The 21,292-nt window shown below is 39.4% G+C and overlaps 2 protein-coding genes and 1 long non-coding RNA gene across 3 annotated transcripts in view; 1 reads left to right on the top strand and 2 right to left on the bottom strand.

Annotated features, from left to right (window-relative positions):
- Positions 1-9,490, top strand: part of LOC121954419 (transmembrane protein 150A) — a 30,762-nt gene extending 21,272 nt beyond the window's left edge. The window contains exons 7-8 of the mRNA XM_042501906.2: positions 2,785-2,962; positions 4,407-9,490. Of these exons, the coding sequence (XP_042357840.1) occupies positions 2,785-2,962; positions 4,407-4,669 (441 nt within the window). The 3' untranslated portion in view covers positions 4,670-9,490. The remainder of the gene's footprint in view (positions 1-2,784; positions 2,963-4,406) is intronic.
- LOC148187689 (uncharacterized) lies at positions 2,807-4,501 on the bottom strand. The gene is made up of 3 exons (XR_015778397.1): positions 4,372-4,501; positions 3,690-3,787; positions 2,807-3,031 (listed from the first exon to the last, which is right to left on the bottom strand). It is a non-coding gene; the product is annotated as an uncharacterized LOC148187689 (long non-coding RNA).
- A 648-nt stretch (positions 9,491-10,138) lies between the features above and the next one.
- On the bottom strand, positions 10,139-21,187 carry mat1a (methionine adenosyltransferase 1A). Its single transcript, XM_088086408.1, has 10 exons — positions 20,825-21,187; positions 17,322-17,399; positions 16,784-16,906; positions 16,576-16,688; positions 14,674-14,817; positions 13,923-14,048; positions 13,743-13,835; positions 13,456-13,638; positions 13,200-13,333; positions 10,139-11,727 (listed from the first exon to the last, which is right to left on the bottom strand). Exons 1-10 carry the CDS (start codon positions 20,889-20,891, stop codon positions 11,625-11,627), a joined length of 1,164 nt encoding a protein of 387 aa, XP_087942534.1. The 5' UTR covers positions 20,892-21,187; the 3' UTR covers positions 10,139-11,624.
- Positions 21,188-21,292: the final 105 nt, after the last annotated feature.

Here is a 21,292-nt window from a genome sequence, read left to right as displayed (position 1 = left end):
ATGAGAGCTTTTCCCATCTGTCTCTACTGTTTCTCACAGCTTCTTCTGCAACGTTTCAGTCCACTTCACTGCTTTCACCATCAGTTTTTCCATTTTCCTTATCTTTGTCTTTAACCTACACTGGTGTGACAGCATGTTCCCAGTATACTGAATTAAGTGTGAAAACATACGTACATAAAGTGCAACAGCAAAGGTTAATGATGCATTAAGCCACCAGGTAATGACCTCGATTATCAAGAGAATCTGGGACACCGAGCAGCACACACACACACACACACACACATTATTTTCATTACTGATAAATCTGCTGGTTATATGTTTGATAGATTAAGTGTTTGTCCAGAAAGTATCCAAAAATGGTGAAAAATGCCCATCGCAGCTTCCCGAAGCCCAATGTGACATTTCAGATGTCCCAGAAGTCTCACTTCAATGCACACAACCATGAACAAAAGCAAGCCACTGTGTCTTCAGGTGAAACGATCAAATATTTATTCTTTGAGCATAAGCAATCCAGCAGGCTCTAAGGCTAACTCTAACTCTAAGGCTTTATGAAGGCCTGAGGATCACTAAACTATAGATTGGCCAAATTGCATTAATTTAAGTCTTTCTGGTCGAGTCACATGACTTGACTCGAGTCAGACAAAAGTCAACACCCTTGACTTTGACTTGGTATTCATGACTAGAGACTTGACTTGAGACAGATGAAAAATGCTTTGCGTTTTTATTAAATCTTTTTAAATATTGGGGTGATTTTTACTGCCATGCATGCAAACCTATTAAAACACCCATCAGACCAGCAGAGGTCAACTCACACAGCTTAAGTGGGGATAGTCCAAAAATAATTACATTTTGCTTCAATGGTTATATTGTTGATGAAGTTAGTAGGAGAAGAATAGCGGTACAGCGGCACAACATCTGATGTTACTTTGTCACAGCAAAACCACAAAGAAAGGTACATGAATGTGTCCTTTTTGGTAACTTATTCACCTATTGAATCATCTGAATTTTAAGTTACTTGGCTTGTGACTTGGTTGGCTTATCGCAGGGACACGACTTGACTTGCTTGATTCTCACCACAGCAACATGGGACTTTATTAGACTTGGAAGTTAAGACTTGAGACTTGCTTGTGACTTACTCCCACCCCTGCCTTCTTCCACTGTAATCCCGAAGATATTTAGTTTCACATCAGACAAAGACGAGCAGCAAATCCTCACAATTGCAAAGCTGGAACCAGATAATGTTGTGCAATTTTGCTTGAAAAACAACATCAGTTTGAACAAAAGCTGCCTGGAAAACAAAGCATATGGTTGTACTTTGTGCACGTGTGTTATTTTTCCGTTGCTGAGTATAGTGAGTAACAGATTGGCAGTACAACGGTGCCAGCGCTGATGTTGTTGCAAGAAGTAGGATTTCGTAACAGCCACTTTACTGTAAAAGGTACTAGACTAAAATAGATTTCCCGCTGTGAACAAAACGCTGCTTTTTGAGCAAAAACGTCAAAAATGTGAAAATGTTGCTGTGATTCATCTCCCATCTTTATCTCCAGCTCCGGTGATGTCACAGGCAGATCTTAGACTTGCTGTGTGCTTTTCACATGGAATTGTCTGGAAATCTGATTTTGTCACTTTGAGGATTAGCCTACTGCACAAGAATGTTCACTATGTACTCACCGGGTCAATGGACAAATGGCTTAGAAGCCAAAACTAAATAACTTCTGGGCTATTGCTCTAATGATCGCTAAGAGTTACATGAAGCAGAGGAACAGTTATTACAAACACAAGACTCTAATGATCCAGCATCAGCCAAGAAAAGCAATTCTTTGTCATCTTTCTAAATAAGGCTGGTCTTTGGAGATGTAATTCTAGCTTTGGTTAATGATCCAGTGAATCTCTTATCTGTTCTGATCAGTACATCTGAGCCCTCTCTCTTTCTGTGTGTGTGTGTGTGTGTGTGTGTGTGTGTGTGTGTGTCCTGCAGTGGGAGCTGCAGTCACATGCTCCTGAGCAGCTCTTTTGTGTATTGTTTCTTTTCATTCTTGTGACCAGCAGGGAAAAGGAGGCGTTTTGTGGTGCTGCTTGCTGCTGTCGTTTACTTCATATCACCCTCTCCTTTACACTTGTCCTTCTTTGGCTCCTCACTCAAAGAAGTCTTAAGAGGCTTCAGACAGAAGTATTTCTCAACAATAAAACAATCAGACTCTGCAGTTTGGTGTCGAATCTGTCTGTTGTTGCCCTCTTCTGATTGTTCCCATGCTGTGTTTTCTTTTTTAACAATGTCTTTTTATGTCTTTAGAGGTTTTTTTTAAGATAATTTAAATCTGAACATTTTATGTAGAAGGCAGAAACCCTCTCATAACCCTCTCACAAGTTTATCATAATAATGTTGTTTTACCCTGTAGTCTCTGAAGAACGGTCTTTGTGTCGTGTATTTGTACTGTGTCGTGTTTTGTGTGGTGTGTGTATTTTGTTTGTTTGTGTGTGTGTTTTTAGTGTAAAACATACATTTGAAAAAAGCAGATCATTTTCTTTTTGCGCTGGACTCTGTTTATGTTTATTTTTTTTAAGAGGGGGCAATGCACATTGATTAATAGGAGAACTTGAGTTTATCATGTAAATGTGACAGATTTAGTCATACAGGCTCATTTTCATCTGCAGTCCCTGGCAGGTTGATAGCATTTAAGTAATAATCTAAATGATTTTCATTTAAATACGTTTGTCACTATCTATTTCCAGATGCGGTAACACTGTAGTGATTAATACCCCACCCTCTCCCCTCGTCCCCAGGTGGATAATGCCAAAGTTCTCCACTATGTCGGAGCGGGCATCGCCTTCCCCACCAGTATGCTGTTTGTGTCCCTGCAGTCAGCACTGACTTACCGACTGGCCAAGACCCAGGGGGAGTACAACGTGGCCCACCTCCGGCTCTGCATGACCCTGCTGGCCTTCGTAGCATTGGTGCTCAGTATCCTCTCCAGCCTCTAACAGATGGCAGCCTTCAAGGTTGTCAAGAGTTCAGCACATTTATGCCAGCCTGATTAAAAACAGAGACATACTGTTATATTATGTCCCAACAACAGTTTCCTCTGTAATGTTACTGACCTGTTTTTACAGCTGCACGAGAGTAGACATTTTTATAGTGTACATGGTAAAAGACAGTTTTCTAACAGATCTGCTACAGTTAATGCTGTGAAACCTTGATCTCTTGCTGATGGATGAGTAGATTGATAACACTCTAATGACTGTACAGACAATAAAAAGCTGCAGTCACTTAGTTTAGCTTAGCATAGAGGCTGAAAAGAGCAGCCTCTGTCTAAAGGTTACAACTACCAAAACCTCTTAAGATCACTAATTAACATTTTATGTTGTAAAATATACACAGGTGTAAAACTGACAACTGGTGTTTTACGGAGGGCTATATGGAGAACTATTTCTTGGCTGGATACAGTGATTTCCTTGAGTCTTGTCACCACCAGCAGAGAGTCCCGGAAGTCACAGTGGCCTGCCAACAAATAGTCTTGCATAATCCCCAAAATGTCATACTGTTCTGTCATGGAAAACAGCCCTGGGCACAAAAAATATTACTGAGGGTAAACATTCGTTTAGAGCCTCCAGGGCTTTTCTGCCTGTACATAGATCACCAGAGAATTAGCATTTGACTGCCAGACTAAAGGTAAGGGATGTGGGCCTACCTGTAGCGTTGCTGTACTGGCAATGATCCAACAGCTGAACTTGGTCACCTCGTTCTCCATGGTCCATCACCGATAAACATCAGCACTCCATTGACAGTCTACTTGTTGACATTAAACATATAGACAGTAACTTGAAACAATATTTCATAGGGAAAAGGAGGAAACTCCACCATCTGTCTCCCTCACAGCACTTAGAAACATCTCTCATCACCTGAGGTTTCCCACCTGGTCCGAATTGTCTCTCTTAATTACTTCAGCACACCCCCTTTTCAAGTCAGGCTCTACACCTCAGTAAGCCCAACCCACCTGTCCTGATACTATGCAGGACAGCCTGTGGGGACACTGTGCCCAGACAGGTCTTTGAAGTTGTGTCTAAACTGGTCTTTAACAAGGCAACTAAAATTGGTACTTCTTCATTTGCTTCTGAAGCTTCTGTGTTCTTGGTGACTGAGACCTTTTGAACCAACTGCATATCCAAAACATTTTGCTAGTGTATTAACAAAAAACACAAATGCAAAAGAGACAACACAAGCACAAAAGCTAAATGAGCATCAACAATTATGAAACTAGCTCTGCAGTCTAGTCAGAGCAGTCAAAGAGAGTTTGTACTGAGGTGAATCAGATCAGTATTAGGCTGTCTACACATGGACAGCAGCTGTATGGTGAACAAAGGCTTTCTCACTGTTTTGCTGTTGTCGTCCTTGACCGTGTTTTCAGGTGGTGTGTTTTTCTGTCAGGAGAGCTTCGTCCTTCAACATGCGTCAGCCATCTTCGAATGGGTGTTCTGCGTCATTGTTATGCTGTTTTACGGGACATTTGCCTTTGAGTTTGCCGGCATGTCAGCAGACACCATGGTGGTGCTGGCGAGAGGGACCCTGGGACCTGCGGGGAGAGAACACAAAGTGGACGCACTGGGATCACTGGGAGGGCCCATTCCACACACACAGCCACATCAACATGAAAACATGTCCATACTGTAGCCTGCTGGCACATCGCGATGCCACACAGTTGGCCTGTCTGTTCCTTTCGAACTCTGGTTGTCGGATGAGTTTAATTGCTCATTTGGAGCCACATTCGGCTGAAGCTTTGAAATGAACCAAACCAGTGCAGACGCTGCTCGTGGCAGAGGATTCTACTATGTTAGTCCCAGGCGATGTCGACCTGGTGGAAAGCTTAGCTTGTATTGTGCTCACACCAGAGCTTGGTGTGTCTAAAGAACTTTGTATTTTGCACATTGCACAAGTGTGAAACCAAATTTTCTCCCGGCTAAGTCCTGTGACCAGCAGAGGAGTATTTTGTCAATCAGATCAAAAAACTGTTCCCCCCTGAGATCCTGTAACCCGTCTTAAGTGGCCTTGGACTATTTCCACTTCAGGTGACTGCTGCGATGCTTTCGTCATATATAAAGGAGTGAAGGCTGCTGGACGGCCGAGCTGACAGTATTACAGTAGTGAGACAGAAAGAGAAGCCGAAAGAGACCGAAGATTTAGTGTGAGTGTTACAGTGGGAGCAAAGTCATGCTTGTTTTCCAACAAGACAATGGATTAATGCAATAATTTAAAGAAACAATGACTATGTTGACGTGCACAAAATATTACGACCTTTGCCCCTATTCCCCAAAAAAGACAATTTTCCTTCTAAGCTGTTTTAAAAAAATATTCCACAAGTATTCCTGTTTACATGCAGCTGTGCATACTACAATTAAAGTGCCCAAACATGTCCTTTATCATGTCACAGTCTGGAAAAGTTTAACGGCTGGAGATGCTTGTGCCATTTTTCTACTTTAAATCATGCTTTTACACTGATGGCAGACCTAAACAATTGTGTGAAAACAGCCTCTTTCAGCTCATATCCAAAAACTTATTGCTTTTAAATCTTCATTATATTTACACGTAGGTGTGTTTCTCCATCTGACCAGAAAATTGGGCTTTTCTTTTGGACATGCATCTTTACTCCAGCCTTGCAAACTGTTGAGAAATGTATAGCTGCAGCCACATTTAGTTTGGAGCCTACACAGCACCGTGCCCACCACCAGTAAGGGATGGACCCACCAAGGCAACGGTGATTCGACCCCTGCCACAACAGCACCTTGTGGTAAAGAAATATCAGGCTAAAAGTAGCAAAAATTCTTTTTTTAATTCATTACACATAAAGACGTAATTCACCTTGTAAGTAAAGACATGTAAATTTTACCCCAACAATAATAGCTAACTAAATGCTAACTTGTGCAGCTATACGTACTTGAAACTGTTGGCAAGTTAGTTTGTGTACAACACGCCCATGACATCGCACAGAGCTGTAAACAGGCTAGAGGCCGTGTGTCGCTATCTGCGTAAAAAAACGAATTGAGACATCTTCTCTGAATGCAATGAAACATGTCCACAGAATGTTAATTTGGAATATCCAGACAGGATATGCTGTTTACATGACCTGTATCAAATTCAGAACATTGTAATATTTGGAATAATAGCTGAATATTAGTGCACGTAAACATAGTTACTGTCAAAGAGAAGAGTTCAGAAATGTTTTGGTCAATCCTGGAGATAGAACAGGGCAGCGGACTGCATTTTGCAATCATTTAAACCTGCATTAAGCAATATTTTTGATATTAACAAGTCAAATTATTGTAGTTATAGTTGCAGTCTTAGTATTGAAATCCCTGAGAATTATCACCCTTCTTTACATAGATTTTAGCTACTTTTAGCTGACTGTATTCAGCCTGCGTACTCAGTCAAGCTGACTGTGTGTCACCTTCCAGCCAAAATTAATGTGTGGATGTTAAAGAAAGTCAACCATCTGGCAAGCTGGAGGCAGATCATTTTCTCAGGCGAATATTAGACTCATATTTTTACGGTGGCCATTAGGATGATAATGTTGCCCTGTGTCTGCTGGATGTTTAATTAAGCTGAGACGTTAGCCATAATAACCTCTCTCGGTTTGGTTTGTGGTCAAAAATCACTAAATGCAGCTTCAAAATATGCACCAGCAACTACTCAATGTTTGATCAGCTACTCCACAACAAGCCTGACACTGTTTTAAAAGCATCCATGGGACCAACGCCAGGCACACATTGTGTTTTCATGTCTGGATGCTTTGGGTAATGTGCCATATCATTATTTGAACTGCATACAGAACAAACTGTACACCTGGTGCCTCATCAAGTCAAACCTTTATGACTGAGAAAACACATCTTTTTCTTGTACTGCTGGGTTAAATACACTACATCGACCTTTAAACCTCAAGCTGATGTAACTTCCTCTCTGTAGAGTTCTACCAAAGAATATGAAAGAAAGATGAAACAGTGTCCAGAGGCCAAACACGTACCAGCTAATTCAAGCCAGAGCACTGGGTTTATTGAGTTAAGTAAGGAGGCATCACACGTGTTTTCAGGTCCTAGGGACGTCGGTCTGCATCTCATTATTCCCGAACGAGGAGGAGCAGGACATGCTGTCATTGCTTTACCTTTTTACTCGTTCTTTGAACTCTCCATAGTCTGAGTTTTTTCCAGCTAGTTGGTGTAGCGGGACAAAGGGAAAAGGAAGGATTTGTGGTGTAACAGAAATGCATTGCGTTACTGAAGAGCAGAATATGCCAAATATCCGTATGCCTGTGGTGTTGGTGCTAAATCACAAACAGCCTTATATCCTGTCATTTTTCCTCGAGTTTAGCAGTGAGTGTGATTACATCTGATGAATGAAAGCAATAAAATGGAGATGTATAGATTCGATCTCTTCAGCAGGGACAGAAGGTTGCATGTATGCTCGTGAGTGCCAGGAATACCAAAGTGGCTATTTGGCATGACCAATACATTTACACTGAAAAACGCTCCCTGCTAAAAGCTCCACTGACTTGACATTTTAATATCTTTGAGTGCAGTCCTCAGCCTCATTTTTTTCAGTTGTCCTTCTGTGCAGATGTTCAAATGTTGATTGTATTCATTGACTTTTTCTGACATTCTGTGCTGTGATGTAACACAGAGTTGTGCCAGAATTACTGTTTATGTTTGTAGGAAATGTTCAACATCTCAGTGTAATATTAACACTCTCTGGTGCAAAACCAGAGCAAACAGAGGGTTTACAGCAGAAATAGGCTTGTTAGGAGGCTTTCAGGCAGTGAAAATATCGCTCCCTCACACCACAACCAGCCACATGTTGGGAAGTGGTTTCCTCAGTGCCAGTATTTTCGGTGCAAATGGTTCAGTTGCTCAAAAGCCTTTTCTTTAAACATAGTTATACAATCTGTTACAAAAGGACTGAAATGTAAGAATTCGCTTTCAGAATGTATGAATACCGTCAACAGGACTGCAGTGGAAAAGTAGGGCTGGGTAATATAGAGAAAACAAAATACCATGATGCTTTTGATCAGATACCTCAATATCAATATTGGGACGATATTGTAGGGTTGACTATTGGTGCTTTCGCAAAATAAATAATGATCAGTAATGTGGATAAAATGAGCTAGTGAGTAAAGGCAAATAATAGAAGAGGTAAAAGTCTGGTGAGTTGTATGTTTACTGTAATGCAGCCTGTAAAACCAGAAAAGATAAGACTTACATTAATATAATATCTAAAATCTAAGATGTCTCGTCTCTTGTCATGATATGGATCATACATTGCTATATTGCTCAGCCCTATAGAAAACTTGTGCTTGCTGCTCTGTGTGGAAAGAGCTTTACAGTGGACACAGCAGAAGACATCACTTGCTGCCCCCTGCTGGTCAAACTGCTTATAGTATTTGTTAGATTTAAAGATGTAATGTTACTTGAAGCATTTTTGTATTCGCAGGAGAGATAATTCAGTAATCTCTAGCTTCAGGTCAAATCTGCTTTTGTTTTACTTCTAAATTTACACAGAAGTGAAGTCATAAAGAGCACTTGAGCTTGTGTTCCTGGCTTTAGTTCAGCAGTTATCTTCAGAGTTTTCTACTTGACATCACTTGAGGTGAAACGCAACCTTGTGACCACACACCACTTTTCCAATATGCATTCTTCTAACAAATCACAGAAAAGAAAAGATTTGATGCATTTTAAGCGTTAAGCCAAATGATGGTGTTGCTTATGCTGCTCTAGCAAGAAAAATGTTGCAATTAAACATTTAGTGAAAGTGTAATTTCACAGAATGCTTTATGCATGCTAAGAAGCTATAATACATGTGGTCCTTTGTAAAGTGCCCTTGTTTCTAGTCGAACACAACAAAAAGTGAAATTTTCTTTCCGTCAGATTCAAATTTTGCATTGCCTGTTAAGCGTCAGTATCATGTCATATCGACCGCTCTACTTTGTCCTTTTTTTCCTCATTTACTGATCTATTTGAACTTTGCACTCAGGAAAATGTTTCGACACCAGCTGCATTGTTTGATTCACAGCAGATTGAACGCTGCTTGCTTCTGCCTTCTGTTCTCTTTAAGTGGCATTCATTTCTATGAGGATTTGTTTATTTGTTTTGTTTATTATAGTTGGTTAGCTGTGTTAATCAATACTCTGTAAAGCTTAAAAATAAACATTCCTGTATAGTAAGCTTGTGAGAATGCTTGTGCTGCTCACGCCAGCATGGTTAAATATCTGAAAGATAAACTAGCTCAGTCATGCAATCATTAGATCATTGGTGAGAGCATTCTGACAAACTAGCATCTGAAAACCTCAAATCAGTTACTCGTTACCGTTGAAATGCAAAATGCTCCCTACGTGCCTTATATATTGTTTTGATGAAAACCAAAGAGGTTTATGTTGTAAATTCTATTTTGATGAAGTCATGATTGTATATACATGCCTTAATGTTCAATAAATAATAACTGTTGACAAAATGTACTCCTCGTAAATCACTTTGTTATGCAATTTTATCTTTACGATGTGATTTTAAATGAATATTTCACCCACAAAATTATAATTTGTGATGTGTTGAGTTTGTGAAAACAACCTCGTTTTTTTTGCATGCCTCCACTGTGAAATAAGAATCCAGAAACTAAGAAATTCCCAAACGTGCATTTTTGCTCAAAATTCTCATGGAAAGCACTTCCATACATGAGTAGCATGTCTGGGCAAGGGCATGCGCTGTTGCATTCTGTAGATCAGAGTCAAATGCAATTGCTTGTCCATGTGTGCTACTTGTATGTGCATGAGACACTTTATGTAAAAAGTTTCAGTTGTAAGGTTTAAGTGCAAATGCATGTATTTGAAAAGTGCTGAGCATAAGACTGGATGAATGAGACTTGGATTATACTGTAAGAGTTGTGAGTTTTGATATAGTTTCACGGACCCCTCCTATTCCTTTTACGTCAAGAATTTTCTTCCGTTTTTGGGATTCTTCGCTCACTGTGGAGGCATATGAGACAAACAAAGTTTTCTTCACAAATTCAACGTAACACAGGTTGTATAATGAATATACAAATGTTTTTTTTGGTGGATGAAGTATTCCTTTAACCTATCATGCTGTGGAAGGGGCCAGACAATGGTTTCTTTAATTTTCTTTATTGTTTAATTATTTACATTTTCGGGTTTCTCTGCCAACTGAGTTGACAGAAGATGACACAGATTGGCACATTAAATGGAGGAAAACCTCTCTTACGAGAACAATGTCAGCTGTAGATGAGAGCACAAAGTTCTAAACCTCTACAGACAGGAAGTTTTAGGTTTTTAAGTTTTTAAGGTGAGTGCTGTTTACACTTCCTCTATCCCATCAGCAGGAAAGAATTAGAAAAAATACGCTGTGATTAAGCAATGGCGAAAGTTGACTTAAAAATTCAATTTTCTAAATGCCCTGTGAGAAATACATTTTAACAAACACTCCCTTTTCTGAATCCACGGGGAAGAAATTTCAGTCTGCAATATAAAGCTGCATATGAAACTTGAGTAAGAAATCAGCTAAATATTTTTAAGATAAGGAAGGAGCATCTGCACCAAGGCATTCTGTCAGATATTGACTTGGATCGGCCTTTAACGTGAAAATGCAGCAATAATCGTAAGACATCTGTGGTGCACTGTGTGCGTGCAGCTCAGTAATTTGCTGCAGAGAGCAAAGAGAGAAGAGACTTCAAGTTTTTTGCTGAAATTAGTCAAATTTACAGACTCAGTCATGGCTGCAAGTCTCCAGGTAAAAATAAAAAAAAAAATGACATAAAAAGATACAAACCAACCACCAGGTGAGCTGTGTGGCAATAAAAGCAACTTGATATTAAAACAAAGCAGGGCTGAAAGGATGACAGAAAAAAGAGCAGTATGAAAACATGAGTCTGCATAGCTATTTTACATGTGATTGATTGTAACATATGCTTAAGAGATAAAGGCTCTAACCATGTTTTAATGACTTGTGTTGTTGTATGATGGTGATTGTAACAGTGCAAACAGCTTCCTGCAGCACAAATTACAAAGTAAGACTTAGAAAAGGAATTTTTCAGTCATGACAAAAAGATTAAGCTTCCTTCTAAAGTAGAGCCTTTGGTTGAGCAGTAATTACACTTCTGACATTCATATGATGAAACACTAACGGTTACTAATGGAGCACTGAGGTTGTTTCTGTACATTGGACTGGTCACATAAAGGAACATTTGCAGCTTTGAGGTAAAACGGGGTACAGGTTTTTATCTTCAGAGGATTTTATTTGCTGTGGTGTTCCTCTATGTTACCAGGGAAGATCTTTGACTAGTGATTACATTTCTAAAGCACCAATAATTGGATGTATGAAGAGGACAAGGGGAAATGGATTACTTATGTCCTCTATAATGTCTCTCTTCTCATTTGAAGACTATCCCATTATATGTCTGTTAGCTACAACCACCCGTGCATATAATGATCTTCTCACCTCTTTAAAGCTGACTTTTCCCTAACTTTGGCTTTAGTTGTTCCTATTAAAAATGTCGTGTCAGTTGATGGAGCTGGCAGTCATAGCCAATGAAGAGCTGGCCTTCAGGGTGAGTTGATCAGGACGAGTAGGTGGAGTATTTAGAAGACAAGCTTTTTAGGGACCTCCCAAGTAAACTCTGGTCGACCGAAGTGGCCGTAAGAGGCTGTCTGCTGGTAGATCGGTCTCTTCAGGTTCAGTTCCCTGCAGAGATATAAGAGACATGCAACATTAGAGGTGAGAGAGGACAGTGAGGACATGAATCATTGGTTTTGTAATTTTAGATGTTCTGTGTAGTTCTTTTTTTACACAGATGCAGACAAAAACATTTTCAAGCATTTGAGAAATATCTCTACGCGCCTCTACAGAAAATTCTTTAAATGTGATTACTGTTACTGTATATTTCATCGTGTTTCTTTGATACCACCTGACACATACATTAGAAATTGTCCTTCAGTGCTATTTTTGCCACAACCACAGCTTTCTGTTTAGAGGATGATCTTTGTTAGCAGAGATTATGTCTAAATCAGTAACATGGGGTGAACAATATGTATGCACATAACTCAAGCTGCATCATGACTTGGATCCCTTTTAACTAAAGTTATTGAAGAGTGATTAAAGGTCCATCCATAGAGAGGCATTACAAACTACTTAAATGTAAAAGTAGACAAAAGCTACCAGCCAAGTAAGCAAGATCCTACCCATCTCCTACCCCCACAAGTCTGTGCAATATCCTTCTGTTTGGTATGTGCAATATTTTGGACTGTGCAAAAACATATCACACTGCTTCTGTTCATATTCTTAGCACTCCTTTTTTCCTCATTATTCATTTTCACTTGCTATTTCATTTTATGTTATATTTATAGGATTTGTATTTTAAGTTGATATTGTGTATTGTATTGATATTTGAGCTGCTGGGCACCCTTTTAGGGATGAATAAAGTATCTTCTGTTCTAGTCTATTTTAACCTAAAACCACTAAGTTTATATTTAGGGAATGTACAACTTTGGTGACCCCTAGTGGTAATATAAAAATGCACAAGCTTTTAGTGAGAAAATCTTTTCCTCTAAAAAGAAATACATATTGCCATCAGACTAATTTGAAGATTTACCAAAATAATCTACACAAAGTGGCTTTAAAGGAATACTTCGCCCACAAAATGACCATTTGTATATCAGTTACTCAACCTGTGCTAAGCCGAATTTGTAAAGAAAACTTTTCTCGCAAACACATCTGCATAAACAGTCTCACACAGACAGGAAGTGTGCCAGGGCACGGCAACGAATGCACAAGCAGAGTTCAAACGCTTGCTCTTTCCCAGGCACGCAGAGGTGTTTTAAATAGTAAAGTTTCCGAAAAATGCATGTGTTTGGGAAGTACTGAATGTGTGACTGAATAAGTTGGACATGGATTATACTGCACGAGTTGAGTGAATTTGTAAAGGTGACTTATATTTTGCTGTTGTTATACACAGCCCCCTTTTACTGCAATTTATTAAGAATTTCCTCTGTGGAAGCATGCAAAAAAGGTTTTCATCATAAATTCAATGTAATTTGGGGTGCGTAAGTGATACAGAAATTATGATTCTGTGAGTGAAGTACTCTTCTAAATGAAGCAGCCTTTACATTGTCTTGCAGAAGGAGGATGGAGAGGTCATGTTTTCTTATCACGTTTACCTGACAATGACTCCTGGCCGCAGATCAAAGTTATTGTTGACAATCTGAAGCAGCTCTGACTCTGTTTTCTGGGAGGAGCCATAGGTGAACAAGGAGATGGACAGAGGCTGGGCAACACCAATAGCATAAGATACCTGTAACACAGACACCAGGCCGGGCAGACACAAATATTTCAGCTTCAAACACTGGTCATCTACACATAGTCTTAGGCCTTAAACATGTTTAAATGAGGAAAAGAATGACGCTATACACTCACCTGAACCAGGACTCTCCTGCACAGTTTTGCTTTGACTAGAGACTTGGCCACCCAGCGAGCGGCGTAGGCAGCGGAGCGGTCCACCTTTGAGAAGTCTTTGCCAGAGAAAGCTCCACCACCATGAGCACCCCACCCTCCATATGTGTCTACAATGATCTTTCTGCCTGTCACACCGGCATCACCCTGTTGTGCAGAAAAAGGGAAGATCAGCAAACATAAGTGGTGACTTTTTAGGTAGTTTTGGTTTGTTCTCTGAATGAACCAAGCAGCCTGTGTGTGATGGTCACCTGAGGTCCTCCAATGACGAAGCGGCCACTGGGCTGCAGGTGGTAGATGGTCTTGCTGTCCAAATATTTGGCAGGAACCACGGCGTCGATCACCTAAAAGAATAGATGCAACATAAGAACTTTCATTTCCTGAGCAATACATGACTCAGAGCAGAGTTAGGCGTGTTTGTGAGGCTCTACCTTCTCCTTCAGGACTCTCTGCTGTTCGTCCAGAGAGATGCAGTCATCGTGTTGGACAGAGATCACAATGGTGTGAACTCTCTTGGGGATCACGGCTCCGTCCTTCTGGTCATAATGCACTGTCACCTGTGACACACAAAACAAGTCAAAGGTGTAATTAATTAATTAATTTATAGTTCTCTCTTTTTTTACTCTCATTTATCTAATTTCCTGCTGCTGCTTTAGTGATCCATATTTCTCCACAGGATGATCACTGATCTGTTTTCTCATGCAGACCCTCACCTACAACTCTACAGCTTGGCCTAAAACAGAGTCAAAGCCAGGTAATTACAAAGCAACTTTTTATTTCTAATTTCCCCAACATTTCTTTGGTGTATTAAAAATGTGTGCTCAGTCCAATGTGTTTGAATACCTCGTTTGAAATCTGACCAACTCACTTTTGCCTGATGCTCTAGAAACCTAAATTTGACCCGGAACATGAAAGCATCAGATGTCGCAGAGTTGCAGTCAGCGGCTGACCGCCTCTAAATCAGTCAAAAGTCTTATTTCTACACAGAGAGCTTTGTGTTAAATACACGCGGTTGCCACCGCTGATCCGATTTTGTCTGCTGGCACCAAAATAAATCTCTTGGAAGACGTCCAGATTAGAAACAATAAAGTAATTCACAGAGAGACTGCTGTGGTTTTGTTGCTCTTTTGCGAGAGGCAAAGAAAAATCTTGCATGCACCGCAAAACAACACATAACTTCACCTGTGTTTTAGAGTCAGGACGCAGCCAGGGGATGGTGCCGTTGCGTCTGAGTTCAGCCATCTTCGAGTTGAGTCTGTGGGCTAGGACGATGGTGAGAGGCATGCACTCCTCGGTTTCATCTGTGGCATAGCCGAACATCAGACCCTGCAGAGAGAGACAGGGAGAGAGAATGGAAACTGAAAGATGTAAACTGTATGATGACAGAGATCATTATTAGCAGGAGATATTTAAATAATTGCTAAATGTGTAACAAAAAGTTGGGCAAAGACAAAATATTGATTTGAACTGTACTACACTCCTGAGAGGAGTCAGCTAGAGATAGTTTTATTAATAAAATTTCAGCACTGTCACATGAAACAAGACAAAATAAATGAAGGAGATTTAAAAAATAATATGCAGGTAAAAGTAATTAAAATAGAGGTAAAAATAGAAGTAAATTCCAGTAAAATAAAACAAAAGATTAATCAAGTTAAATAAGAAAAGCTTTAAGATACAGCCATGTTTTGAGAAAATGTTCATAAGAACATCTTTAATCAGTGAACTCTGATTTATATCCTTATATGTAATCTTACAGATATTGCAGACCTTTTAATAATCTAACTTACTGGATTGCACGTCAAGGCAGGGCAAGTTTTTTATAGCACCCTTCAGACACAGATCAATTAAAGGTGCTTTACAGGGCACATAAATTCATGAAATACAATATTTAAATTTCACTTAAATTCACTTACATTTCTTTTGTGAAATTTAACTATTTATATGAACTCAAGTACTGCACTTAAAGGGTAATGTGTAACTTTCAGCCTGGACTCTAGTGTTTAATGTATTTGTGTCTAAGTGACTATTGAGAACAACAGTTTCGGAAATTGGTCCAGTATTGAGTGAGAGCAGCTGTGAAACAGGCTGCACGTGCGTCTTTGCACATCATCATTTTACATCCACTGAGAGTATGATTTTGCCACTGACTGGCTCAGGTTATTATAAGTGTCTGACAACATCATGGAAAGGATCTCCACAGAGATAGAATAACCAGAAACAGCCCGCCATCACTATCGCCAAACTTACCAGATTCAATTTATATTAACATTAATTTTACCATGTATAAAGCCAGTATATTTTTCACATCTAACTGGGTGAATTAAGAGTTCATTTCAAGTTTACCAGACGTGGTGATTGTTGGAAAAGTGGAAAGACAAACCAAGACAGCTTTTGTTGAGTTTTATATTATTTCTGTCAACTCACTATACTGGACCAATTTCAAAAAATGTTTCCATAAGTTCAACACATGGGAAAATAGGATCAAGGCTAAAAAATACCAGAGTTACCCTTTAGAAATATTTTTTATTGCTACTACTGCACTACTTTTCAGAAGAGAACACTGTACATTTCAGCACTTACAGTCACTATAGTCCAAGAAATAAATGCAAATTTGTGTAGCAGAACTTTGCTCATCTCCAACCATCAGTAATCATCTCATGATCCCTCAGATATCTCGTGTCACTGGAAAAGGCCTGATCCCTGTGTTGGGAGCATTTGACAAAACTACCTGACTGTATATAATGTAGTTATATACAGTCAGGTAGTTAAGATTAGCTACCCCTTAGCCAGCTACAACTGTCAACTGTGAGTGCTGATGTATCAGTATAAGAAATCTAATAATATAATTTTCTGCAGAATAACTATGTTTATGTTTGTTGCTTGAAGTTCATTTAGCTGAAATTTTACTTAAGTAGGATTTTAAACGCATGATTTGAACTTATAAAGGAGTCTGATCTCCTCTGCCACCACTACTGAGTGTGACACTGTAGTGTTGGGTCAAACAAAACTGTGATATCTGACTTCTGTCACTATCTCCAGCCGTCACGAGCCAAAGGAGACATTGTCCTGTTGCAACAGTCCTACCTGGTCTCCTGCTCCAATGTCCTCCTCCTGTCTGTCAACATGGACCCCCTGAGCAATGTCTGGACTCTGCTGCTCCAGAGCCACCAGCACGTTACACGTCTTATAGTCGAATCCTGCAGAAGGAGAGTAAACAAGAGAGAAAAAGCTGACAGTACAGAAAGAGCAAATATTACCTCTACTTTTATTTATTTTCAAGTTATATTCTTACCTTTGTCGGAGTTGTCGTAGCCGATGTGTTTGATGACGTCTCTAACCACCGTTTGGTAGTCTACGTTGGCCCGAGATGTGATCTCGCCACAGAGCAACACCATGCCAGTCTTACACACCGTCTCTGTCAACACATTACACATACTTGTAAACATCTTGTTAAATATCTTCATTAGACAATCTCTCGTCTACATTTTGACTTTGCCCGCTTAATAATAGCTGCTACAAAGACACAACAGGCCTGATCACTGTTATCAGCAAATTCACAGAGCTACACTTGCGAGCTGTCTTCTTGTGACATTCAGCGGTCAATACTGAAATACAATAAATAATCTTAACAATCTCAACGACTTCCAGCTGAGATTCGGGTCGGTGGGTTTGTTTTTACTCATCTATGTCCAAACTGACCACATGTTGCCCTTTGCCTTACTGAGGAGAATGTAAAAAAACAAGTTCAGATGTTGAGACGGTTGTTCCATATACTCGCTCTCTCTGTGACTCTGTGTTTCAAAACATTAACTAGATCTGAGTTTACTCACCACAGGCCACTTTGGCATCTGGGTCCTGCTTTAGGTGAGCGTCCAGGACAGCATCACTGATCTGGTCACAAATCTTGTCTGTGGAGAGACAGCAAGCATTAAATAAAAAGTTAAAATTCAGAACAGAGATTTAATTATATTATAGCACTGAGATTTCTAGATTGTTTATTTTAGAATTATTAGCTTTTTGAGGCAGATATTGCAGTGTTTGAAGGACAGGAAAAAAAACAATTGTAGCACTGTTCTTTTACAGATATTTCTATGAAAGGTTAAACATGAATATATTTCCAACAGTTAGAACGTTGGAGTAGAGTTGTATCACTTGAATTTGCAGCAGGACAATGCCTCACAAAGTATTTCAATCATCTCCCTCTTTCATCCTGCTGAGGCAATGCACGGGTTACATCAGCAACAACATCAAGATCTGGTTACCATCAGCTTGAAACGACACCGAGAACCTAAAAATATAGTTTTTGCACTAATTCTCATGCATGGAGCAATGACATAATATTAAATGTTCTTCTTTTTTGCTTTAGTTTAACTTTCCGGGCGGTTTACAGTCAGCAGGTGCTGAACTCGCCCAACTGCACAAAAACGGCCTCTATCTGTGGGAACAGCCCAGACCTCGAGGTGTGTTATCAAATCAAAAAGTGTGTGCTGCAGCTTTCTACCAAGGCCACACACACCTCTGTAAATGTACAAACTGTCTGGATTTTATCATTAGGCTGCTCTCTTTTAATGCCTTATGTAACCCTCTGCTAAGATAAATATAAATCTTAAATAAATAAGCAGAAACTACAATGTTATTCTTAGTAGAGTTGTTACGATACCGATACCATTATCGGAAATGCGTCCGATACTGCATAAATTGCGGGATCAGGTATCCGTGAGTGAGTAGTTCTATGAACCGATCTTATACCAAGCAATCTATTAATAAACTTTAAAGTAGTTTCACACCTGGATAAAATGGCAGTTTTCCTAGAAAACAATTTCTCTTAGCTGCTGTAAAAGTCAACTACACAGCAAGTTGCACTGTGTATCAACTGGCAACTACTGTCTTGGAGTGGTGAAGAAGAACCAATTTTGGTTAAAAAGTGTAATTCAAGCAGATAGGAAAAATGTCAAATCAGATAAAGAACATTCTATGGCATTCATTCTCTTTATGTATTTGTCCATATTTGGGTCTGGGATCAGTACTCTGTATCAGCGATATGCAAACTCAGGTATCTGAATCGATACGAAAAAAAAAGCGCCGGAACATCTCTGGTTCTTACTGTGGACCTTGTTTTCTGGAATATTAAGCGATCTGGGGTTATAACCTAAGATGTCAAATGACACACATGCTGCATGTCATTTTAAAAGATGGTTTGAAGGAGTTTTTTGTATTCATTTCACAATTACTTAAGAGACTTTTTGCATTATACTTATGTGGGAGTTTTCTTTTCACTAGTAATTACATTTTTTACCTTTGTGAAATTCTTTCCTTTTTTGTGTGTTTGGCCTGATCGACTTTAAGTAATGTCTACTGTATGATGTACGGAGGGAGATGTGACATAAATCTATAATAAATATTTACTTTTTGCCACGTTTCAAAACTTTTTTTTATTGCAGGACAACCACCGCTCCATCCTTGGCAAGGTGCTGCAACATCAATGAGTTCAAACTGGAAGAAAAGATTTCCATCCATTTACATCTAATATGTAGAGATTCACTTTATTCTGATCTCTCAGTCTATAAGACATTCATCAAAGCATCGAAAAACATTACTTTAAAATGAACAAAAAGTTGAATTCCAAAAAAACAAAACAAAGGTTTATTTGTCCAAATTCAAAATGCGTGCAATTAATTTTTTTAGCTCTGTGGTTTTATATAATGTCAGGGGTTCACAGCCGTCATGCCCTGCCTTAGTGAAGCTGCCAAACTGGTTTACTGATTATCGATTTAGCGCTGGGGACTTTGTAACATATTTGTCAAAGGATTACGACACATTGACAAGGTGGGTCGTCTAAAGGTAGCTTTTAGGTTTTTAGAAAGATGAGTTTTCTCAGGTGTGTATGAACATCTGGGTAACATATAGCCCTAAAAATGTGATAAATGGTTTATGACACTCCATGATGTAGTTGTACACAGTTCTAAATACGTTTTTAAGGGTTTGTTAAATATATATTGATTATAACTTATATCATTTATTCAATATTTAATATTTTTACAACAGTATTCTACTATTATTATACCCCAAACTTCACCAATGGATGCCCACAGGAAGAGTTATAGTTGAGGACGCATACACTGACAATCTTTGAAATAACCAATGATCCATTTACTCATCAAAAGCGTGTCTGACAAATGGGGCTCTTTAGACAAGTGCTCCATTTTGTGGCAGTAGGAAAAAGCAAAGCAAATATATAAAAGACTTCCAAACTGCAAAAAAAACCAAACAAAAAAAAACCAAAAAAAAAAACCACAACAACAAAAAACAAGCAGTATCCCTGCTTTGAGATGCTGGGGGGGGGCATGAGCTGAAGAACGAGTTGCATTGAAACAGCAGACTCCCATTAGCAGCTAACCAAGCGGCACAGATTACACACACGCCCTGACTGCAAGGTGTTGTGCTTCTGTTTTTATGTGTGACATTTAAAAGCGATGAATTTATTAGACTAAAGATTTAAATCACAGCTTGTTGAACATACAGGGGACAAATGAAACAACACTGATACTATGCATTCTTCCTTAGGTTTATATATAGTGGGGGAGGGATTATGTTAAGGATTGCACCACTGCAGGCCTGCCCTAAAAGTCCTGGACATACAACAGTTTAATTCCACAATATGCAGTATTGTATTGTTCCCAGTTTTTCCACATGATATCAACAAGAGTTTTCTTACATGCATTATGTTTTTAAAAAGAAATCTCAGATTTTACTTTATCCACACATTAAAGTTAAGTACTGCAAACATGGGACTGTTCATTTTTAGAATGAAATGACTAGAGTTGTCAGCAAACATTAAGGTTATGGCTGCAGGCATGCATCTTGTATTGACAAGTATTGATTACTCCCATTTCAGTGTCAGCATGCCAGTTGTATCCCAGCGTAGAGTCCATGATACTTGATGCTTTTTCTTCAGTATGAAACCTTATACACACATATTCACCTCCTGTTGCCCATAAGTGAGAGTGAGGGGCAGTAAACACATGTTGCTGTGAATGGAATACCAACCATGCTTGGAGAGTAAATACTCAGCACTCTGGAGCTATTTTGGACATGTAGTCCAACCTGCATAGAGTTAATTCACATGCATGTCTATGTTTCAACCATTTTAATAGAAATGTTGATAATAAAAATGTAATGCTATGTTTTTACAATTGATTTTTTTGGGGGGGTTTACAAAAAAGTGTAAGGACATTTGACAAGTAGTAAAATAACTTGCAGTAAACACGTAAAACTTAATTTTCAGTGTCCCAGTTTCTTACATACAGGTAGCTAAAGTTGATTAGAGACTCACCTGGATGTCCCTCTCCTACGGACTCCGATGTGAACATGAAAGAACCCTCATCCAGCATGTCACTCATTTTTTCTATGGGGCCAGGTACTCAACGAGACTCTCTGGGAAAGAAAAGTTTCCTCAGTTCCCTCCAACAAGCAGCCCAGAGAGATCTGAAGGGTGCTTTATATTCCTGCTGGTTCTCTTTAAGAGAGAAATGAAGAACGGGAGGCCAACAGCCCTGCAGCCAATACAAAGTCTATCCTACAAAACTCCACGTCTGTGTCCACATGGTCCAATATATATGGCTAAGAGAACTCACACATGCACGCGTGCTTGCGCACACACACACGAACACGCACACACACACATCATGTGAATCCATGGGACAGTCCATTCCAGGGGGGAGTGGATGATGGGAGGGCATTAACAGCTTGTTGAAGCTTGTTAACCCCTTGTGTACAGTACTGGTGCTGTAATGTGTGTGTC

This window comes from Plectropomus leopardus, chromosome 13 (assembly GCF_026936395.1).
Source record: "Plectropomus leopardus strain MGB_pleo_1.0 chromosome 13, ASM2693639v1, whole genome shotgun sequence".
NCBI lineage: Eukaryota > Metazoa > Chordata > Actinopteri > Perciformes > Serranidae > Plectropomus > Plectropomus leopardus.
This window is presented reverse-complemented; position numbering and strand designations above follow the sequence as displayed.